The sequence below is a fragment of the Scophthalmus maximus genome, chromosome 9 (genome assembly GCF_022379125.1).
Source record: "Scophthalmus maximus strain ysfricsl-2021 chromosome 9, ASM2237912v1, whole genome shotgun sequence".
Taxonomy (NCBI): domain Eukaryota; kingdom Metazoa; phylum Chordata; class Actinopteri; order Pleuronectiformes; family Scophthalmidae; genus Scophthalmus; species Scophthalmus maximus.
The window spans coordinates 3105017-3121909 of record NC_061523.1 but is presented as its reverse complement, the minus strand read 5'-3'; the positions used below and the strand labels follow the sequence as shown (position 1 = coordinate 3121909).

General features: G+C 42.4%; 1 protein-coding gene and 2 pseudogenes across 1 annotated transcript; all 3 read left to right on the top strand.

Moving 5' to 3' along the window:
* The first annotated feature begins 4440 nt into the window (after positions 1–4440).
* LOC118320022 lies at positions 4441–10343 on the top strand (annotated as a pseudogene).
* LOC124850535 lies at positions 10259–12064 on the top strand (annotated as a pseudogene).
* LOC118320024 lies at positions 11741–16413 on the top strand. The gene has a single exon (XM_035650806.2). It carries the CDS (start codon positions 11741–11743, stop codon positions 13082–13084), a length of 1344 nt encoding a protein of 447 aa, XP_035506699.2. The 3' UTR covers positions 13085–16413.
* The last annotated feature ends 480 nt before the right edge of the window (positions 16414–16893 follow it).

The following is a 16893-nucleotide window of genomic DNA, read 5'->3' as shown; positions in this document are numbered from 1 at the left end:
TTTGTGTTTCCACATAACGAATGCGGTATGTTAACTGCAGCTTCAAAAATATTAGTGTTGTGGGATTTACTGTATATATTCATAGTTCAAGATCAGAAAGCAAACAGAATATGTAGAGTTTTTTTTTATACCACAGTTGGATGTGTAAAGTAATTAATTTAAGTATAAAGTAACTTAAAATTGTTACTCACACTCTGTACTAAGAAAGAGATGTAATATCAAGAAAATATAATATGGTTTTGATCAGCTGTAGTAGTTTTTGTCTCTGGCCTTTGAAGTAATTCGTAGAAATGAGAAAGATCCATTAGTTTATTTTATAATTATTTTCATTTTGAACGTAATGTTCCAAATGATTGTATGTATAATTGAAAATCACATAGTGTCTTTGAACGCCACAGAGTCAAGCCGGACAAGGAGGCGTGATCTTCTTTTACAGTGCCCTGATTGGTTGAAATTGATGTAGGTTTTTTTTTTACCGCCTAGTCTTTATAAGGTCTGTTTGGCTCTTCTAGTTGTTACCAAGTAGCAAGGGACATCGATCACGCACAACAGAGAGATTTGAGACTTTTCTTGAGACTTCCAAAAGATTTTCAAAAGATTTTCCAAGGATTTTCCAAGGATTTTCCAAGGATTTCCAAAGGATTTCATTCAAGGACTTATTCATTCTTCTCAGGACTTGTTCGCTACACACGGTAAGTGGCTCAGTGGACATAATTTAGCGACAGGCCACTACCATGCTAGTGCTAGTTTTTAGCAGCTAATTTCGGGAGACGAGCTAACTGCTAACACAAAGCAAACAGGTGTTAATTGAAAGCATTGCTATTTTTAGAAGGGGGCAGTAAGGCCAAGGTACCAGGTCTGGTGAGCGTGTATTAAGCAGAAGCAGTGAAGCGCTAATGTGCTAGCCGTTAGCAGCAGTGAAGCGCTAATGTGCTAGCCGTTAGCAGCTAATGGCTAACTGTGGGATTTTTTTTTTTTTTTTAGCAGAGTTTAAAAGCAGATGAGTAGTGGTGTATGAGATCACATGCCTTCGCATCAATTAATTGCCTTTTTATTTTACTGGAGTTTGACTCAATGCAATTGCTGGCAATGATTGTGTGTGTGTGTGGGCGACCGCGCCCATGTCAGGGTGTGGTGCACTGGGGTAGCTATAAGTTGTGTGTTAGTTTGTGTGCGTGTGTGTTAGTAGCTGCAGCCCTACTGTAGATTTTTGGTGTGTGTGTGTTTGGGGTGGTCCTTTTGTATTACTGGTGATTGTAGAGTAAATAAATGTTAATTGGAAGCATTGCTATTTTTAGAAGGGGGCAGCAAGGCCAAGGTACCAGGTCAGCTGAGCGTGTATTAAGCAGAAGCAGTGAAGCGCTAATGTGCTAGCCGTTAGCAGCTAATGGCTAACAGTGGGAGGGATTTTAAAAAAATTTTTTTTAGCAGAGTTTAAAAGCAGATGAGTAGTGGTGTATGAGATCACATGCCTTCCCACCCATTAATTGCCTTTTTATTTTAGTGGAGTTTGAATCAATGCAATTGCTGGCAATGATTGTGTGTGTGCGTGGGCGACCGCGCCCATGTCAGGGTGTGGTGCACTGAGGTAGCTATAAGTTGTGTTAGTTTGTGTGCATGTGTGTTAGTAGCTGCAGCCCTACTGTAGATTTCTGGTGTGTGTGTTTGGGGGGGTCCTTTTGTATTACTGGTGATTGTAGAGTAAATAAATGTTAATTGGAAGCATTGCTTTTTTTAGAAGGAGGCAGTAAGGCCAAGGTACCAGGTCTGCTGAGCGTGTATTAAGCAGAAGCAGTGAAGCGCTAATGTGCTAACCGTTAGCAGCTAATGTCTAACTGTGGGAGGGTTGTTTTTTGTTTTTTTTTGTGTGCGGGTGTGTTAGTAGCTGCAGCCCTACTGTAGATTACTGGTGTGTGTGTGTGTGTTTGGGGGGGTATGTTTTTTTTTTGTTGTTTTGTTTTATTTTTAGCAGAGATTAAAAGCAGATGAGTAATGGTGTATGAGATCACATGCCTTCCCACAAGTGAATTGCCTTTTTTATTTTAGTGGAGCTTGAGTCAATGCAATTGTTGGCAATGATTGTGTGTGTGCGTGGGCGGGCGCGCCCATGTCAGGGCTTGGTGCACTGAGGTAGCTATAAGTTGTGTGTTAGTTTGTGCGCACTGTGTGTTAGTAGCTGCAGCCCTACTGTAGATTTCTGGTGTGTGTGTTTGGGGGGTCCTTCTGTATTACTGGTGATTGTAGAGTAAATAAATGTTAATTGGAAGCATTGCTTTTTTTAGAAGGAGGCAGTAAGGCCAAGGTACCAGGTCTGCTGAGCGTGTATTAAGCAGAAGCAGTGAAGCGCTAATGTGCTAGCCGTTAGCAGCTAATGGCTAACTGTGGGAGGGATTTTTTTTTTTTTTTTTTTTTAGCAGAGTTTAAAAGCAGATGAGTAGTGGTGTATGAGATCACATGCCTTCCCACCAATTAATTGCCTTTTTATTTTAGTGGAGTTTGACTCAATGCAATTGCTGGCAATGATTGTGTGTGTGCGTGGGCGACCGCGCCCATGTCAGGGTGTGGTGCACTGAGGTAGCTATAAGTTGTGTTAGTTTGTGTGCGTGTGTGTTAGTAGCTGCAGCCCTACTGTAGATTTCTGGTGTGTGTGTTTGGGGGGGTCCTTCTGTATTACTGGTGATTGTAGAGTAAATAAATGTTAATTCGAAGCATTGCTATTTTCAGAAGGGGGCTGTAAGGCCAAGGTACCAGGTCTGCTGTGCATGTATTAAGCTGAAGCAGTGAAGCGCAAATGTACTAGCCTTTAGCAGCTAATGGGTAACATTGGGAATATATATATATATATATATATATTTTTAGCAGAGTTTAAATGCAGATGAGTAGTGGTGTATGAGATCACATGCCTTCCCACCAATTAATTGCCTTTTTATTTTAGTGGAGTTTGACTCAATGCAATTGCTGGCAATGATTGTGTGTGTGCGTGGGCGGCCGCGCCCATGTCAGGGTGTGGTGCACTGAGGTAGCTATAGGTTGTGTTAGCTATAAGTTGTGTTAGTTTGTGTGCGTGTGTGTTAGTAGCTGCAGCCCTACTGTAGATAACTGGTGTGTGTGTGTGTGTTTAGGGGGTTCCTTTTGTATTACTGGTGATTGTAGAGTAAATAAATGTTAATTGGAAGCATTGCTATTTTTAGAAGGAGGCAGTAAGGCCAAGGTACCAGGTCTGCTGAGCGTGTATTAAGAAGAAGCAGTGAAGCACTAATGTGCTAGCATTTAGCAGCTAATGGCTAACTGTGGGAGGGTTTTTTGGGGGTTTTTATTGGTTTTTTTTTAGATGCTGCAATGCAATTGTTGGTAATGATTGTGTGTGTGCGTGGGCGGTCGTGCCCATGTCAGGGCGTGGTGCACTGAGGTAGCTATAAGTTGTGTGTTAGTTTGTGTGCGTGTGTGAGAACTGAGTGAAAGGCGAGCTTCATTCATGATATGTTTGTCTTACTCTCACACACACACACACCATAATGCCTTGTCATGTTTTGCAATTATTGGATTTTAGAGGAGTTTGAGGTAATGCTGCAATGCAATTCTTGGTGATGATTGTGTGTGTGCATGGGCGGCCGCGCTCATGTCGGGGCATGGTGCACTGAGGTAGCTATAAGTTGTGTGTTAGTTTGTGTGCGTGTGTGAGAACTGAGTGAAAGGCAAGCTTCATTCATGATATGTTTGTCTTACTCACACACACACACACACCATAATGCCTTGTCATGTTTTGCAATTATTGGATTTTAGAGGAGTTTGAGGTAATGCTGCAATGCAATTCTTGGTGATGATTGTGTGTGTGCATGGGCGGCCGCGCTCATGTCGGGGCATGGTGCACTGAAGTAGCTATAAGTTGTGTGTTAGTTTGTGTGCGTGTGTGAGAACTGAGTGAAAGGCAAGCTTCATTCATGATATGTTTGTCTTACTCACACACACACACCATAATGGCTTGTCAATGCTTTGCAATTCTTGGATTCTAGAGGAGTTTGAGGCAATGCTGCAATGCAATTGTTGGCGATGATTGTGTGTGTGCGTGGGCGGCCGCGGCCATGTCGGGGCGTGGTGCAATGAGGTAGCTATAAGTTGTGTGTTAGTTTGTGTTTAGTGTGTTAGTAGCTGCAGCCCATTACTGGTGTGTGTGTGTGTGGGGGGGTCATTTTGTATTACTGGTGATTGCAGAGCAATGTATTTGCTTAAGTAAATGATATGGTTAGTTATTCGTCTATTTTTATTTTTGTGACACCAGATGCTCACTTGTTTAGTATTGTTTGACTTGTAAGTTTGGTGTGAGTAAATTCTTGATTCAGTTATAGATGTTTATATATAAATGTAACTGTCCAACTACTGTAGTCTAGAAGCATATAGTAATAGAAATAATTAATCACTTGTGCCAACATATACTTACAGATGCCTCGGGGCAAGTCCTATCGTCGTTGCCAGGCCGCTCGGAGGAGAATGGTGGAGCGGCAGCCGCTGAACGTCGATAATGCACCGCCTGTTACTCCTGAACGTATGTAGCAACCATTTATTTCATCAAATGTTGTCCTTAAATATGTTTTTCGATTTGAGTCAACTTACTTGGAAATCGGCCATTTTGTTGTGCGTGAGCTAATTTTGGAGTCAGCCATTTTGATTTGAGGAAATCGGCCATTTTGTTGCGAGTGAGCAAATTTAGGAGTCAGCCATTTTGATTTGACTATGTTGTACGTTTGCTTAATTGAACACAGATCATATACTGAATATTTGGCATTAAGATGTTAATATTGAACCTGAAACAAGAGGGGAAAAATATAAGATTTTATAAGAAACATGCAAAAAAAACCAGATACTTTTTTTTTAATTATTAAAAAATGACAATTAGATTGAAATCTGTCTGTCTGTCTGTTGGTCACATCTGGAGAACTGTTCTTCTTATCAGCCTGACACTTGGCATGTGTTGTTTATGGACCAAGAGAGTGCAGTGTTGATGTACAATGTTTTTTTTTATGGGTAATGACAAATAATAATAATAACACATTTTTATCTCTGTCTTGTTGTATAAATAGGCCGTGGTACAGGTTACCGCCATGCTGTTCAGGAATGGCCAATTTCAGCTTTGACTGGTCGTCGCCACAAGCTGGTCTTACCTGCTGAGTCACCCGCAGGGAATAAGGTACTGTACATTTAGAATTGATGAACAACTTTTTTGATCTAGGGGAAAATGGATGAATTCCTTTTCAAAAAAATGAGTAAATCATAATCCTTTGTGTCGTTTCAGTTTGTTCTTGTGGTCGGGGACTCCCATCTACGAAGCCTCGTAGATGGATTTGTCAAGATGCCAGAGGGACGGCTGTCCTTTGGCTTCATGTCAACCCCGGGGGCCTCTGCGGCTGAGTTGAGGACGGAGTTACTGAATGGTACTGTAACTCCGACACCCGACCTGGTCTGCCTGTTGGCCCCTAGCAACAACCTGACTGCCAGCAGGACCTTTGGCGAGGCAGGTGTGGACTTTGCCAAGCTTTTGCGCAGTGCGTGCAACCTCTTCCCTGAGGTAAGTTCTTCTACAAATATGTAATGATGATTATCTTTGGTACTACAAATTTGTGTGTTTGTGTGGCTGTGTGTGCATGCAGGTGATTTTTGAGAATTTTAGAAGATAACAATTACTGCTTTGTACAGGTTGTGGTCCTGGACTTTCCTCCACGCTTGACTGCTGATGCAGATCATCAGAAGTTGATGCGGGAGGAGTTCCATCGTGTGGCAGCTTGAATGGGTATGTTTAGAAAAAAGTAAAGGAAAGGATTATTTTTTCTTAAGTCAACGGATAAAATGAAAATTATTAATGTCCATAATATTGATAGATTGTTTTATAAAAGATGGTAATTCATATTTAAAAGGTGTGAATTGAGCTGACAAGTAATGGGGGAAACTGTTTCAATTTTTTTTTTAAAAAGTATTAATTTTTTTTTTTTTTTTTTTTTTTTTTTTTAAGGTGTCAAGTACTTGTCCACTGCAGAGCACTTCCCTCTGGACTGCCCTGGGATTTGGTCTCGAGATGGTGTAAGTAGAATGACATTCCATTTATGGGATTGTGTAGTTGTTATGGCAAATTCAGATTAATGACAAAACATGTGTTGAGAGTAAAATGTGTATTGTGTAAATTCATTTTTTACTGCAGGTACACTTGAGTGACAGTCTTGGGATACCAATCCTGTCTCAGTTGTTCTGGCATGCAGCCTATGTGCAACTGGAGGCAACAGCGCCAACGGAAGCAGTGCCTCCCAGGGTCTCTCCTAGGACTTCACTGCCACGATTCTGTCCACGAATCGTTGTGAAGGGGGAGGTCATCGTGCCTCGTCGCTCCAACCCCTTCGAGTGGACAGTTGTGGGACGGGGCAAGAAGGTAATGGGTTGCACACTGTAATTGTGTATTTGAGAGTCTTTTTCTACAAAAGTCATATTCCTTAAGCATCATGGTCATAGGAGAACTATTAGTGAAATTGAAATATTTGTTGTTACAGACGCACCAGCCGGAGGAGGTTGAGCAGGAGTGTTCCATCCCGCTAACCCCAGTCTGGTTTAGCAGTGCCGTGATGGATGCGATGGATGCAGTTGTTCCATCACATCTGTCCAGCCCTGTGAAGAGCAGTGATGTAAAACGCAGTAAGGTAATTTTATTACAAAGTGTCTTCTTTGTGTAGACAATCTTTAAGGAGAAAAACAATGTTGACAGCTGTAACATTTGCCTGAATTTCGTTTTTCTGCCACTAGACATCAGTTTTGCGACATCGGTCGAGAGCAGCTGCTCCTAAACCGAGACGACTTCCTAAGCAGCAGGTTAGTACTTTAAAATTGTCTTTTGTGCTTGCAGCGCTAAAAGCAATATTGGATTCATGTTGAATTGTGTTACTGTACAGTTTGAGTAGACGGGTAGCAACAAGTGTTTCTGGGGTGATTTTATAATACTACAGGGGGGAAAATATTTTGTTTCTCTTTGGCAGTTAAATAGTGGTATTTCTTATGTTATTTCTTTCAAGGTGGAGGTCACACCAACCGTTGGGTCTCCACAGCCATCGACTGCCGGTGCTGTGGAAGTGGTCGAGGAGGGGGGGCTTCCTGCGCAGCGCACGCCGAGACCCGTCAAAGGTGAGATCGCTGCTGACGAGACGTGCGTTTGCTCTGTTTCATTGCCTTTGCCTGTTGTTGCCGGTCGTGATGTCAGATGTGAATCGGTGGCATCTGAAGTACAGGCGTCAATGGCATGTAGTGTTGTGGCTGCAATCAAACACGCGATGGCTCCGGTGTGTACATGGCAAAAGGCGGATATCGGAACGATATGTGCAGAGGGGAAGAAATTGGTGGCATTTGTAGCAGAGGAAATCGAGAAGAGCGATTCACAATGTGTTTTGCAGCTCAATGTGTTTGGCAGGAAGTGGAGCGTAGAAGTGGGTTGGCCAATGTACACAGACGTGGATTTCTTGGAAGACGACAGTGAAGTGTATGAGAAGATGCAGGAACATCTGTTGTGGGGTGGAATGTGTCTGGCGTATTTTCAAGGGTCCATTTGTGCGATTATTGATCATGGGGAATATTATGCGTTTGTTGATAGTGGCACACGTAGCGCATCAGGGTTGGCAGCAGGCATTGGCTCACCTGTGGCTGTGTTTAACACATGCCTCAATGATCTGACGCTCCACATCAGGAATTTGAAGAAGTCGTTGAATGTCAATTGGATTGGCATTGGTTACATGTCTGTGAGGGAGATGGCTGATGCTGCTTCAAAGGAGGTCGCAGAAGAACAAGGTGGCAGAGTACCAGTTGAGAGTTGTAATTTGGAATCTGTGCAAGTTACAGCTGAGACTAGTGGTTGTCAGAAAGTTGGGAAGACTGTGAGAGGATCGTTTCACCAGGGGGATGATCGGTTTCATTACATGGGTTTGCAATGTATGGCGATAGGTTTGGTAAGTCTAGCAAGGCACACAGTTCATAGTGTGTTTTCATGGCAGACAGAAGATCTGGACCAAGTACTCGTGTTAGGTGACAAGTTGTACACAGGTTTGCGTGTCAATGAGATGATCGGCGCGTCGTCAGAGATGTTGTGTGTTCCAGAGCTGCCTGAACAGTCAGTTATAGGGGGTCAGAGCTTCAGTTTTGAATATGGAGATTTTGCCAGTGGTGACATCAATATGGTAGACGGTGATCATATTGAGAAGGGGACTGTCAGTTTAGCAAATGGACTGGAAAAGATTTTTATGCAGTACAGTTCATGTCTCCTGACAATGTGTGGTACTACATGTGCAATTGTTTTGGAAAATGGACAGTACGCACTTGTTGACTCCCATGCACGCAGTGTTAATGGCATGGTTGATGGAAATGGAACAAGTGTTGTGGTGTATTTTGATTCACTTGGTGATGTGTTCAATCACATTTGCAGTTTGGCTTCAGAGCTTAGTGGTAAGGACAGGCCTTTTGAAATAGCTGGCGTGTGTGTACGTCTTACAGCGGCCAAAGAGATTCCAACAGCGAGTTGCAAATTGTCTGAGCAGACTTTAGCAGCTACTGATTTGTTGTGCGAGTCATCGCAAGCTGTGAGCGTTTTGGTATTGACAGAGAGTAGTGAAGATTCTGAGCAGTCATCTACTACTCAGGAGTTGGGCTGTGGTTCAGAAGAAGGCGTAAAGTGTAAAGTTCCTGCAAGAAAGCGTAAGATCTCAATGCGCAATGGTAAAGAGGCAAAGAGATTGAGAAGAGATGATGTTTCTGAAATGGGTTCAGATGTGGAATTTGTTTGTGATGGAAAGGGTAAAGACCATAACTATAATCCAGTTTGTGAAAATGTGTCTCGAGCTTTGTGCACACAGTTAAATGTGGAGTTTGAGAAATCACATTTACCAGTCTCTGGGCGTGTTCGTTTTTTAGGTGTACCGTGCAAAAATGAGAGCATAGTGACTGACGGTAACTGTTTCTTTCGTGCCATCTCTCAATCTGTGAGTGGAAAACAAACTGATCATAGAAAAATAAGACTAGCTGTTGTCAAGCATTTAGAAAATAATGCTGTCAAGTATGAAAACATTTTGAGAAGTGAGTATTGTTCGATGGCAGATTACATTAGCAAATCAAAAATGCGTCATGTGCACAGCTGGGCTACATAGGTGGAAATACAAGCCACTGCTGATTATTTAGGAATCAATGTTTTTACATTTTATGATGGTCGTTGGCTTAAATACAGTTGCAACAGTAAGCTATTGTCGCAACACGGCATTTATTTAGAAAATCGCTGTGGAAATCACTATGAGACTGTGGTTTGTGTTCATGAGCCAGAACTGGAGAGTTGCTATGGCAATTGTAAAATTGGTACACATAATGTCAAAGGGTACAGTACTAGATGTCACCTTGAAGAACAGTTGGTTCAGCATCAGAGTGAAGTAAAAACCATAACGAATGATGCGTGTTGTTCAGCTGCAAAACGGTTAGCTACTGATGTAGAAATTGTGGATAATTCTGTCGTTGAACTTGTAGAAGATTTTGATGTTGTGGATGATGCAAGTAAAAGCACCTTCAAATTTAGCCCTCTATCGAATGTAGTTGCACAGACATTATGCAGTCAATTGAATTTGGAATTTGAAAGACAGATTGAAATGGTGCACACAAAATATGGGTCTTTAGGTAGAGTGTGTCAGACCAATAAAATCGTAGAGGATGGTAATAGCTTTTTTAGAGAAGTATCTGAAGTTGTATGTGGCTCTCAGAAAAGTCATCTTAAAATTAGACGCACTGTTGTAAAGTATATGGAGAGTCACAGTCAAAGGCACATGGAGTTAGTGGGAAAAGAATATGCTTCAATGACAGAGTATATTGCGAAGTCCCAAATGCAGAAAGTTGGATATTGTGCTTCAGATGTAGAATTTCATGCTACAGCAAATGCTTTGGGAGTAGACATATTTGCATACATCGGTGAGAAATGGCTTAAATACAGTTGCACAAGTAGAATGTTGATGGATGAGGGCATATACTTGAAGTGTTGTGAGGATAATCATTTTGAGCCAGTTGTTTGTGTTGAGCATATTGATGAAGACTTTTGCTTTGATTTGTGCAAGGAGGATCATTTGTCTGAGGCACTGTATATGTGCACAAGGAAATCAAAAGAACAGGAAGCGAGAAATGCAACTGCTGTAGTTCAAATAGTAAGACTTGTCCTTCAAAGTATTTGGGAAGGAAAAGAATAGTCCAAAAGAAAATGAAATATATGGAAAATAGTGATAAATTTAAGAAAATTAGTATATCAAAATACAAGAACAATGTGTCATTTAGGGATCAAGTAAAGCAACTGAGTTTAGCTAAATACAAGAAAAATGTGTCATTTAGGGATAAACTAAAGCAACTGAGTTTAGCTAAATACAAGAAAAATGTGTCATTTAGGGATAAAGTACAGCAACTGAGTATAGCTAAATACAAGGAAAATGTGTCATTTAGGGATAAAGTAAAGCAACTGAGTTTAGCTAAATACAAGGAAAATGTGTCATTTAGGGATAAAGTAAAGCAACTGAGTTTAGCTAGATACAAGGAAAATGTGTCATTTAGGGATAAAATAAAGCAACGGAGTATAGGGAAATATTAGGATGATGTTTTGCATCGGGAGAAAGCAAAGAAAACAAGTATAAGTAAATACCGTCAAAATAAAATGCACAGGCAGAACGTAAAGGCCATGAGTAGAAGGAAGTATCGTGTAAATCCAGAGCATAAGAAGCGTGTTACAGAAGGTAACAAAATGAGGAGGAAACAAACGAGAGACAGGGCAGAGAAGTTAATGTCGTTATGCAGCGGTTTTTGGAGAAAGTAAGGAATGGGCCAGAGTTTGTGTGTTGTGTTTGCCATCAATTGCTGTTTAGTCATCAGGTTTTGCAGTGTTGAGATTCAGCAGGTTGTTTCGAGTGTGTCGATAGCATTGCGAAAAGGAGGTAGTGTGTCACGTGAGGTGAATAGTAATTTGTTGTCAGCTTGAGAGTCTCTGAAGCAGTTGTTGGAGTTTGATGATGGGTATCGGTTCCTAAAACCTATTAGAGGTACCCCAGCTTTTTGGCAAGGGGCACAGCGTGACCTGCTAGCGTGTGTTCGTCAGCTCGGTGTCCCTACGTGGTTCTGTTCTTTTTCTTCAGCTGATTTGCGTTGGACAAATCTCATCGAGAGTATTTTGAAACAGGAAGGTAGATGTGAGACAGTAGAGGATTTAGAGTGGGCAGAGAGGTGTGAGCTGTTGCGGCGTAATCCTGTAACCGCAGCAAGGATGTTTGATTTTCGTTGGCATTGTTTTTTGAGGGAGGTGCTGATGTTTCCATCACACCCAATTGGCAAAATTAAGGACTACTTTTATCGGGTGGAATTCCAGCAGAGGGGTTCACCCCACGTGCATTGCCTGTTTTGGATCGAGAATGCCCCGTTAATTGGTAAAAACACAGACGAAGAGGTGGTGGAATTTATCGATCAATATGTAACATGCGATTTACCAGCAGAAGATGAGTCATTATTGGACATTGTCTCATCTGTGCAGCAGCATTCGAAGCGACATTCCAAATCGTGTAAGAAGAAAAACACAACTCGTCGTTTCAATTTTCCCAGGCCAGCGTCGGCAAATACATTCATATGTCGAAACAGATTAGAAGAAGACGAAGAAAAGAAGAAAAAGGCAAAAAAGGCATGTGCGGCCTCTATGGAGGTAGATGATGCCGAAATGTGTGCATGTGTTGATCAGGTTGAGCAGAGTGTTGATGTGGTTGATGATGGAAAACCACTGTGTCCAGGGATAAGAGAGTTTGTGAAAGAGCTTTTAGGGCAAGGTGAGAAAAGAGAGGAAGCAGCTGCTCTTTTATATGGACTTCAGAAGGCTCTGTCTGATGAGAGCAGGACATATGAAAGTTTGGATGAGTTGTTCAAGGAGTTTCATATAGATCAAGCACAGTTTGAGGCTGCATATAAACTGGTTGGTCGTAAGAAACACATTGTGTTGAAAAGGGAAGTGAATGAAATCTGGGTGAATCAGTACAACAAAGAACTTTTAAAATGTTGGAATGCTAATATGGACATCCAGTACGATGTTGATGCATATGCATGTGTAGTTTACATAATTTCATATATTTCAAAGTCTGAAAGAGAGATGGGATTGTTGCTTGGGAATGCTAAAAGAGAAGCTGCTAAAGAAGGAAATGTCAGTGCAAAGGAGGCATTGAAAAGTCTAGGGAGTGTTTATCTCCACAACAGAGATGTTTGTGCTCAGGAAGCGGTGTATAGGTTGTCAAATATGCATCTGAAGGAGTGTTCTAGGGCAGTTGTATTTATACCAACGGGGGACAACATTGTGAAAATGAGTTTACCCTTAAGGGAGTTGAGGCAAAAGGCAGCATCACGTGATCTTACAACGGAAGACATGTGGATGACTAGTTTAGTTGATCGGTATAAGAGTAGGCCAGAGGATGGCACGTTTAATGACATGTGTATTGCAACGTTTGCCTCGGAATACCGTGTCCTCTCAAAATCCGAGAACTGCAAGAACGCGATTAAGTTAGGAAACGGTTGTGGTTTTGTGACAAAACGAACACGAACACAACCTGCAGTTGTTCGTTATGCTCGCTTTTCGGAGGATAAATATCCGGAAGCCTTTTGCAAGAGTATTTTGCAGTTGTTTCTTCCTTATCGTGTGGATGAGCAGCTTAGACCTCCGAGCTTTGAGAAATTTCAGCAGTTTTACGAGAATGGTCACGTCAGGCTTAGTGATGGATCAATGCATTCCGTCAAGGATGTAGTTGATGTAAATCGAGGTTTGTTTGAAATAGAAGCCGATGAATTGGATAAGATCGAGGACATCATTGATTCAGAGGGCTTATTTGAAGATGCCTGGTGTGAGTTGTGTCCAGAGAAAGAGTTGGAGCGTTTAGAGTGCGAGGAGGAATTGAAAGATAGGGAACCGGTGGAACAACACGAGGTAGACCCTCCAGGTGAGGGAAATGTTCCAGATTTAGCAGCTATTGGCGAACCGGTTGCACAGGTTGCAAATTTAGAAAAAAAGAATAACGGGTAGAAGTGACGGTTTGGCTTTAATTAGGTCTTTGAACGAGATCCAGTTGTCTGTTTTTTATCAGGTCCGGCAATGGTGTTTGGAGAAGGTAGCGGGTAAAAAACCTGATGCGTTGCACATGTTTCTAACAGGTGGTGCAGGCACAGGAAAGAGCCATTTAATTAAGGCTATTCAATATGAAGCCACAAGGTTATTGTCAACAATGTGTCGTAATCCTGACAACATTTGTGTAGAGTTAACGGCTCCTACAGGGATTGCTGCATACAATTTGCATGCAGCAACAATTCACAACACATTCGGCATAGGGATAGATGTCCGGTTACCGTACACCCCATTGGGTGAAGAAAGGCTGAGTACTTTGCGTGCGAAATATAGTGATCTGCAGCTTGTGATAATTGATGAAATATCCATGGTTGATCACAAGCTGTTTGCGTACGTTCACGGTAGACTGAGACAGATTAAACAGGTTGGTGACTTGTCCCCATTTGGAAATGTGAGTGTAATTGCGGTGGGAGATTTTTTTCAATTGCCTCCGGTGAAAGGCAAGGCCCTGTATGTGGAAGACGAATGCTGCAACTTGTGGTCTAGTCTGTTTAAGATTGTCGAACTAAAGGAAATTGTTAGGCAAAAGGATAGTGTTTGCAGACCTGTTGAACAGGTTAAGAAGTCGATCAAAAGGGACCCCAATGTTAGACAGGGACGTGGAAATTTTGAAAAGTTGCGAAACCGGTGAAGCGAGCTTGGCCTTACACATTTATCCTACAAATAAACAGGTAAACAAGCACAATTCGGAGCAGCTCTTTGAGACGTGTCCTGACCATGTGGCAATAGATGCCCACGATTTTGTTAATAATAAGACAATGGGGAAACTAGAATTAAAAAGTGGACAGCAGGCCAAAGCTGATAGGACAAGTTTGGTAGAGCGGCTATTGTTGGCTAAAAATGCTCGTCATCTTGTGCAAGAACGTGGACGTTAAAGATGGACTGGTGAATGGGGTATGTGGCACAGTGACCCATATAGTTGTTTCAGAAAAGAAGGAATTTCCGGAAAAGGTGTACGTTAGGTTTGATGACGATCGGGTAGGCGCGCAGAGGAGGAAACATTGTGCCAGTGTTTGTGCAGATGCAGAGAGTTGTGTTGCTATTGAACCAGAGGAAGAAAGGGCCACAAAAAAAGGTGGAATGCGATGGCAATTTCCCCTTAAGCTGGCTTGGGCCTGTACTGTGCATAAAGTGCAAGGCAGTAGTGTAGATAGGGCTGTGGTCTGTCTGAAAAAGACGTTTTCACCAGGACAGGCGTACGTTGCACTAAGTCGTGTGAGAAGTTTGGCTGGATTGGTGATTGAAGAATTCGAGGAAGAAACTATCTATTGTAATGACCAAATTAAGGATGCCCTTCAGTGTATGCCCCCGTTGTTGATGCAAAATTTAACAAGGCCCAAATTGAATACACATAGCTTTAATTTGTATTTGATGAATGTCCAAAGTCTGACTAGACATGTAGCAGATTTGGCATTGTGTACACAGCAATTGCAGCTTAACTGTATTGCTGTTACAGAGACATGGCTACCAGGCAGTTTGTCATTGGAAACCGTAAAGATGGATGGTTATATTTTTCACAGTAGTCCACGTAGTTTATCATACAGTAGCAAGCACCCAGCATTGTTAACATTACAAGGGCAAGAACATGGTGGAGTTGGTTTGTATATTGCTGATAATGTGGCATATGATATTATCAAACTACCAAATTTGAATTTAGAATGTTTGATTTGGAACTGCGTTACCCCTAAAATATGTGTACGTTAAAACGTCACAGTATGACGTAGAGGCAATAGTGGTGCCAACCTATTTTAGTGATCACGAGGGCATTGTATGTAGTCTGACAGTTCATGATGGAGATGAACAATAATTGGTTACCCTCAGCATTGAAGTTAGGACTTGTTGTGATGTGAGCACCCAGATAAATGACGTGTGTGTGTGTTTGTATTAGTCAATGCTTGAAAATATGTTGTGCTGAATTGACCTTTTTTCCCCCAGTTTGAGTTGCAGGTTCTGGCTGCTGATTCAACTGGACACTGATGGCACCTCCTTGAAGCGTTAGTTTTAAAAGGGACATATATAATAAGAGAGTAGGATATATAATATAATAAGTTATTTATAGCTGTGTATGATAATGGATTGACAACTTGGTAAGTTATTTATAGCAGTGTAGAATCGTGTTTTGAGAACTTGGTAAGTTATTTATAGCTGTGTACAATCATGTATTGACCATGTGTCAATTTATCTATAGCTGTGTAGAATGATGTATTGACAACTTGTTAAGTTATTTATAGCAGTGTAGAATTGTGTACTGAGAACTTGGTAAGTTATTTATAGCATTGTAGAAAATGGTGTCTTTATCTGCATTAGAAACAGCTTTTATCCGAGTTATGTATTGATCAAATTTATTAATGTTTAATAAACATAGCAGTTGATTAGAACTGCAAGTTTCGGCATAATAGAAATACCTCCCACTCGTAAGCTGTTGCTAATGCAGGGCTTGCTTTTCCCAAGTAGCCGCAAAAAGCAAAGGCACTGGTAATGGCTACTCCTGGTTTTACCAAGGATGGGGTTTGATTCCCTGCGGTGCCGTGCTGATTGTTTGGCTTTTAAATGAAAGGCTGTTTCATTTCACTCAATGAATTGTCTGTAACAATGATCACTAACTTCCCAAATTTGGTAAGACTAGTAGATATAACGGATCATGCTGAAGATAAACAATTTGTAACCTTTAGCATTGAACTTAGTTACATGTTGGGTACATGTTAAGACCCTGATTGAGTGCGTTTTAATATTTGTAATGCTAGAAAAGTTTTTGTGCTGTTTTTCCTCAGTGCTTGAGGGCAGTGCTGTTCACCCTATTGACCTCAGTATTTTTTTCCCAGTATGTTGAGTTGCAGGTGGTGGCTGGTGATCCAACTGGAGACTCTTACTCTTCAAAATGGAAGCTTTAGTTTCTATTTAGGGGCATATTTCTATGGAAACAGTTGTGGACCAACTGTCATAGACAAAGCATGTATGGACAATGACTAATGTTATTTCCCTGCATTAGAAACAGCTTGTATCCAAACTTTGTATTGGCAAAATGTATAACCCTCCCGCTTGCCACGCGTGTAATTTTCAGAGGCCCTCTGGGTCTTTCGGACCCCCGGACACCCCCCGGAGCCTCCGGGCTTCTCTGACCCAAACCCCGGGGTTGGACAAACCGCCCCGGAGCCTCGGGGTCAGGGCTTCTCTGACCCCAACCCACGAGTCGGACAAACCGCCCCGGAGCCTCGGGGTCGGGGCTTCTCTGACCCCAACCCAGGAGTCGGACAAACCTCCCCGGAGCCTCGGGGTTGGGGCTTCTCTGACCCCACGAGTCGGGCAAACCTCCCCGGAGCCTCGGGGTCGGGGCTTCTCTGACCCCACGAGTCGGACAAACCGCCCCGGAGCCTCGGGCTTGGGTTGGGGCTTTTCAGACCCCCAACCCCCGAGTCGGACAAACCGACCCGGAGCCTCGGGGTCGGGTCGGGGCTTCTCTGACCCTAACCCCCGAGTCGGACATACCGCCCCGGAGCCTCGGGGTCGGGTCGGGGCTTCTCTGACCCCGACTCCCCCCCCCCCCCCCCCCCCCCAAGAGAGAGAGAGAGAGAGAGAGAGAGAGAGAGAGAGACACACACACACACACACACACACACACACACACACACACACACACACACACACACACACACACACACACACACACACACACACACACACACACACACACACACACACACACACAGAGA

Bases quoted from the DNA above. Each gene is read 5' to 3' on its own strand.
- LOC118320024 (XM_035650806.2), top strand. From the start codon at position 11,741: ATGTGTGCATGTGTTGATCAGGTTGAGCAGAGTGTTGATGTGGTTGAT.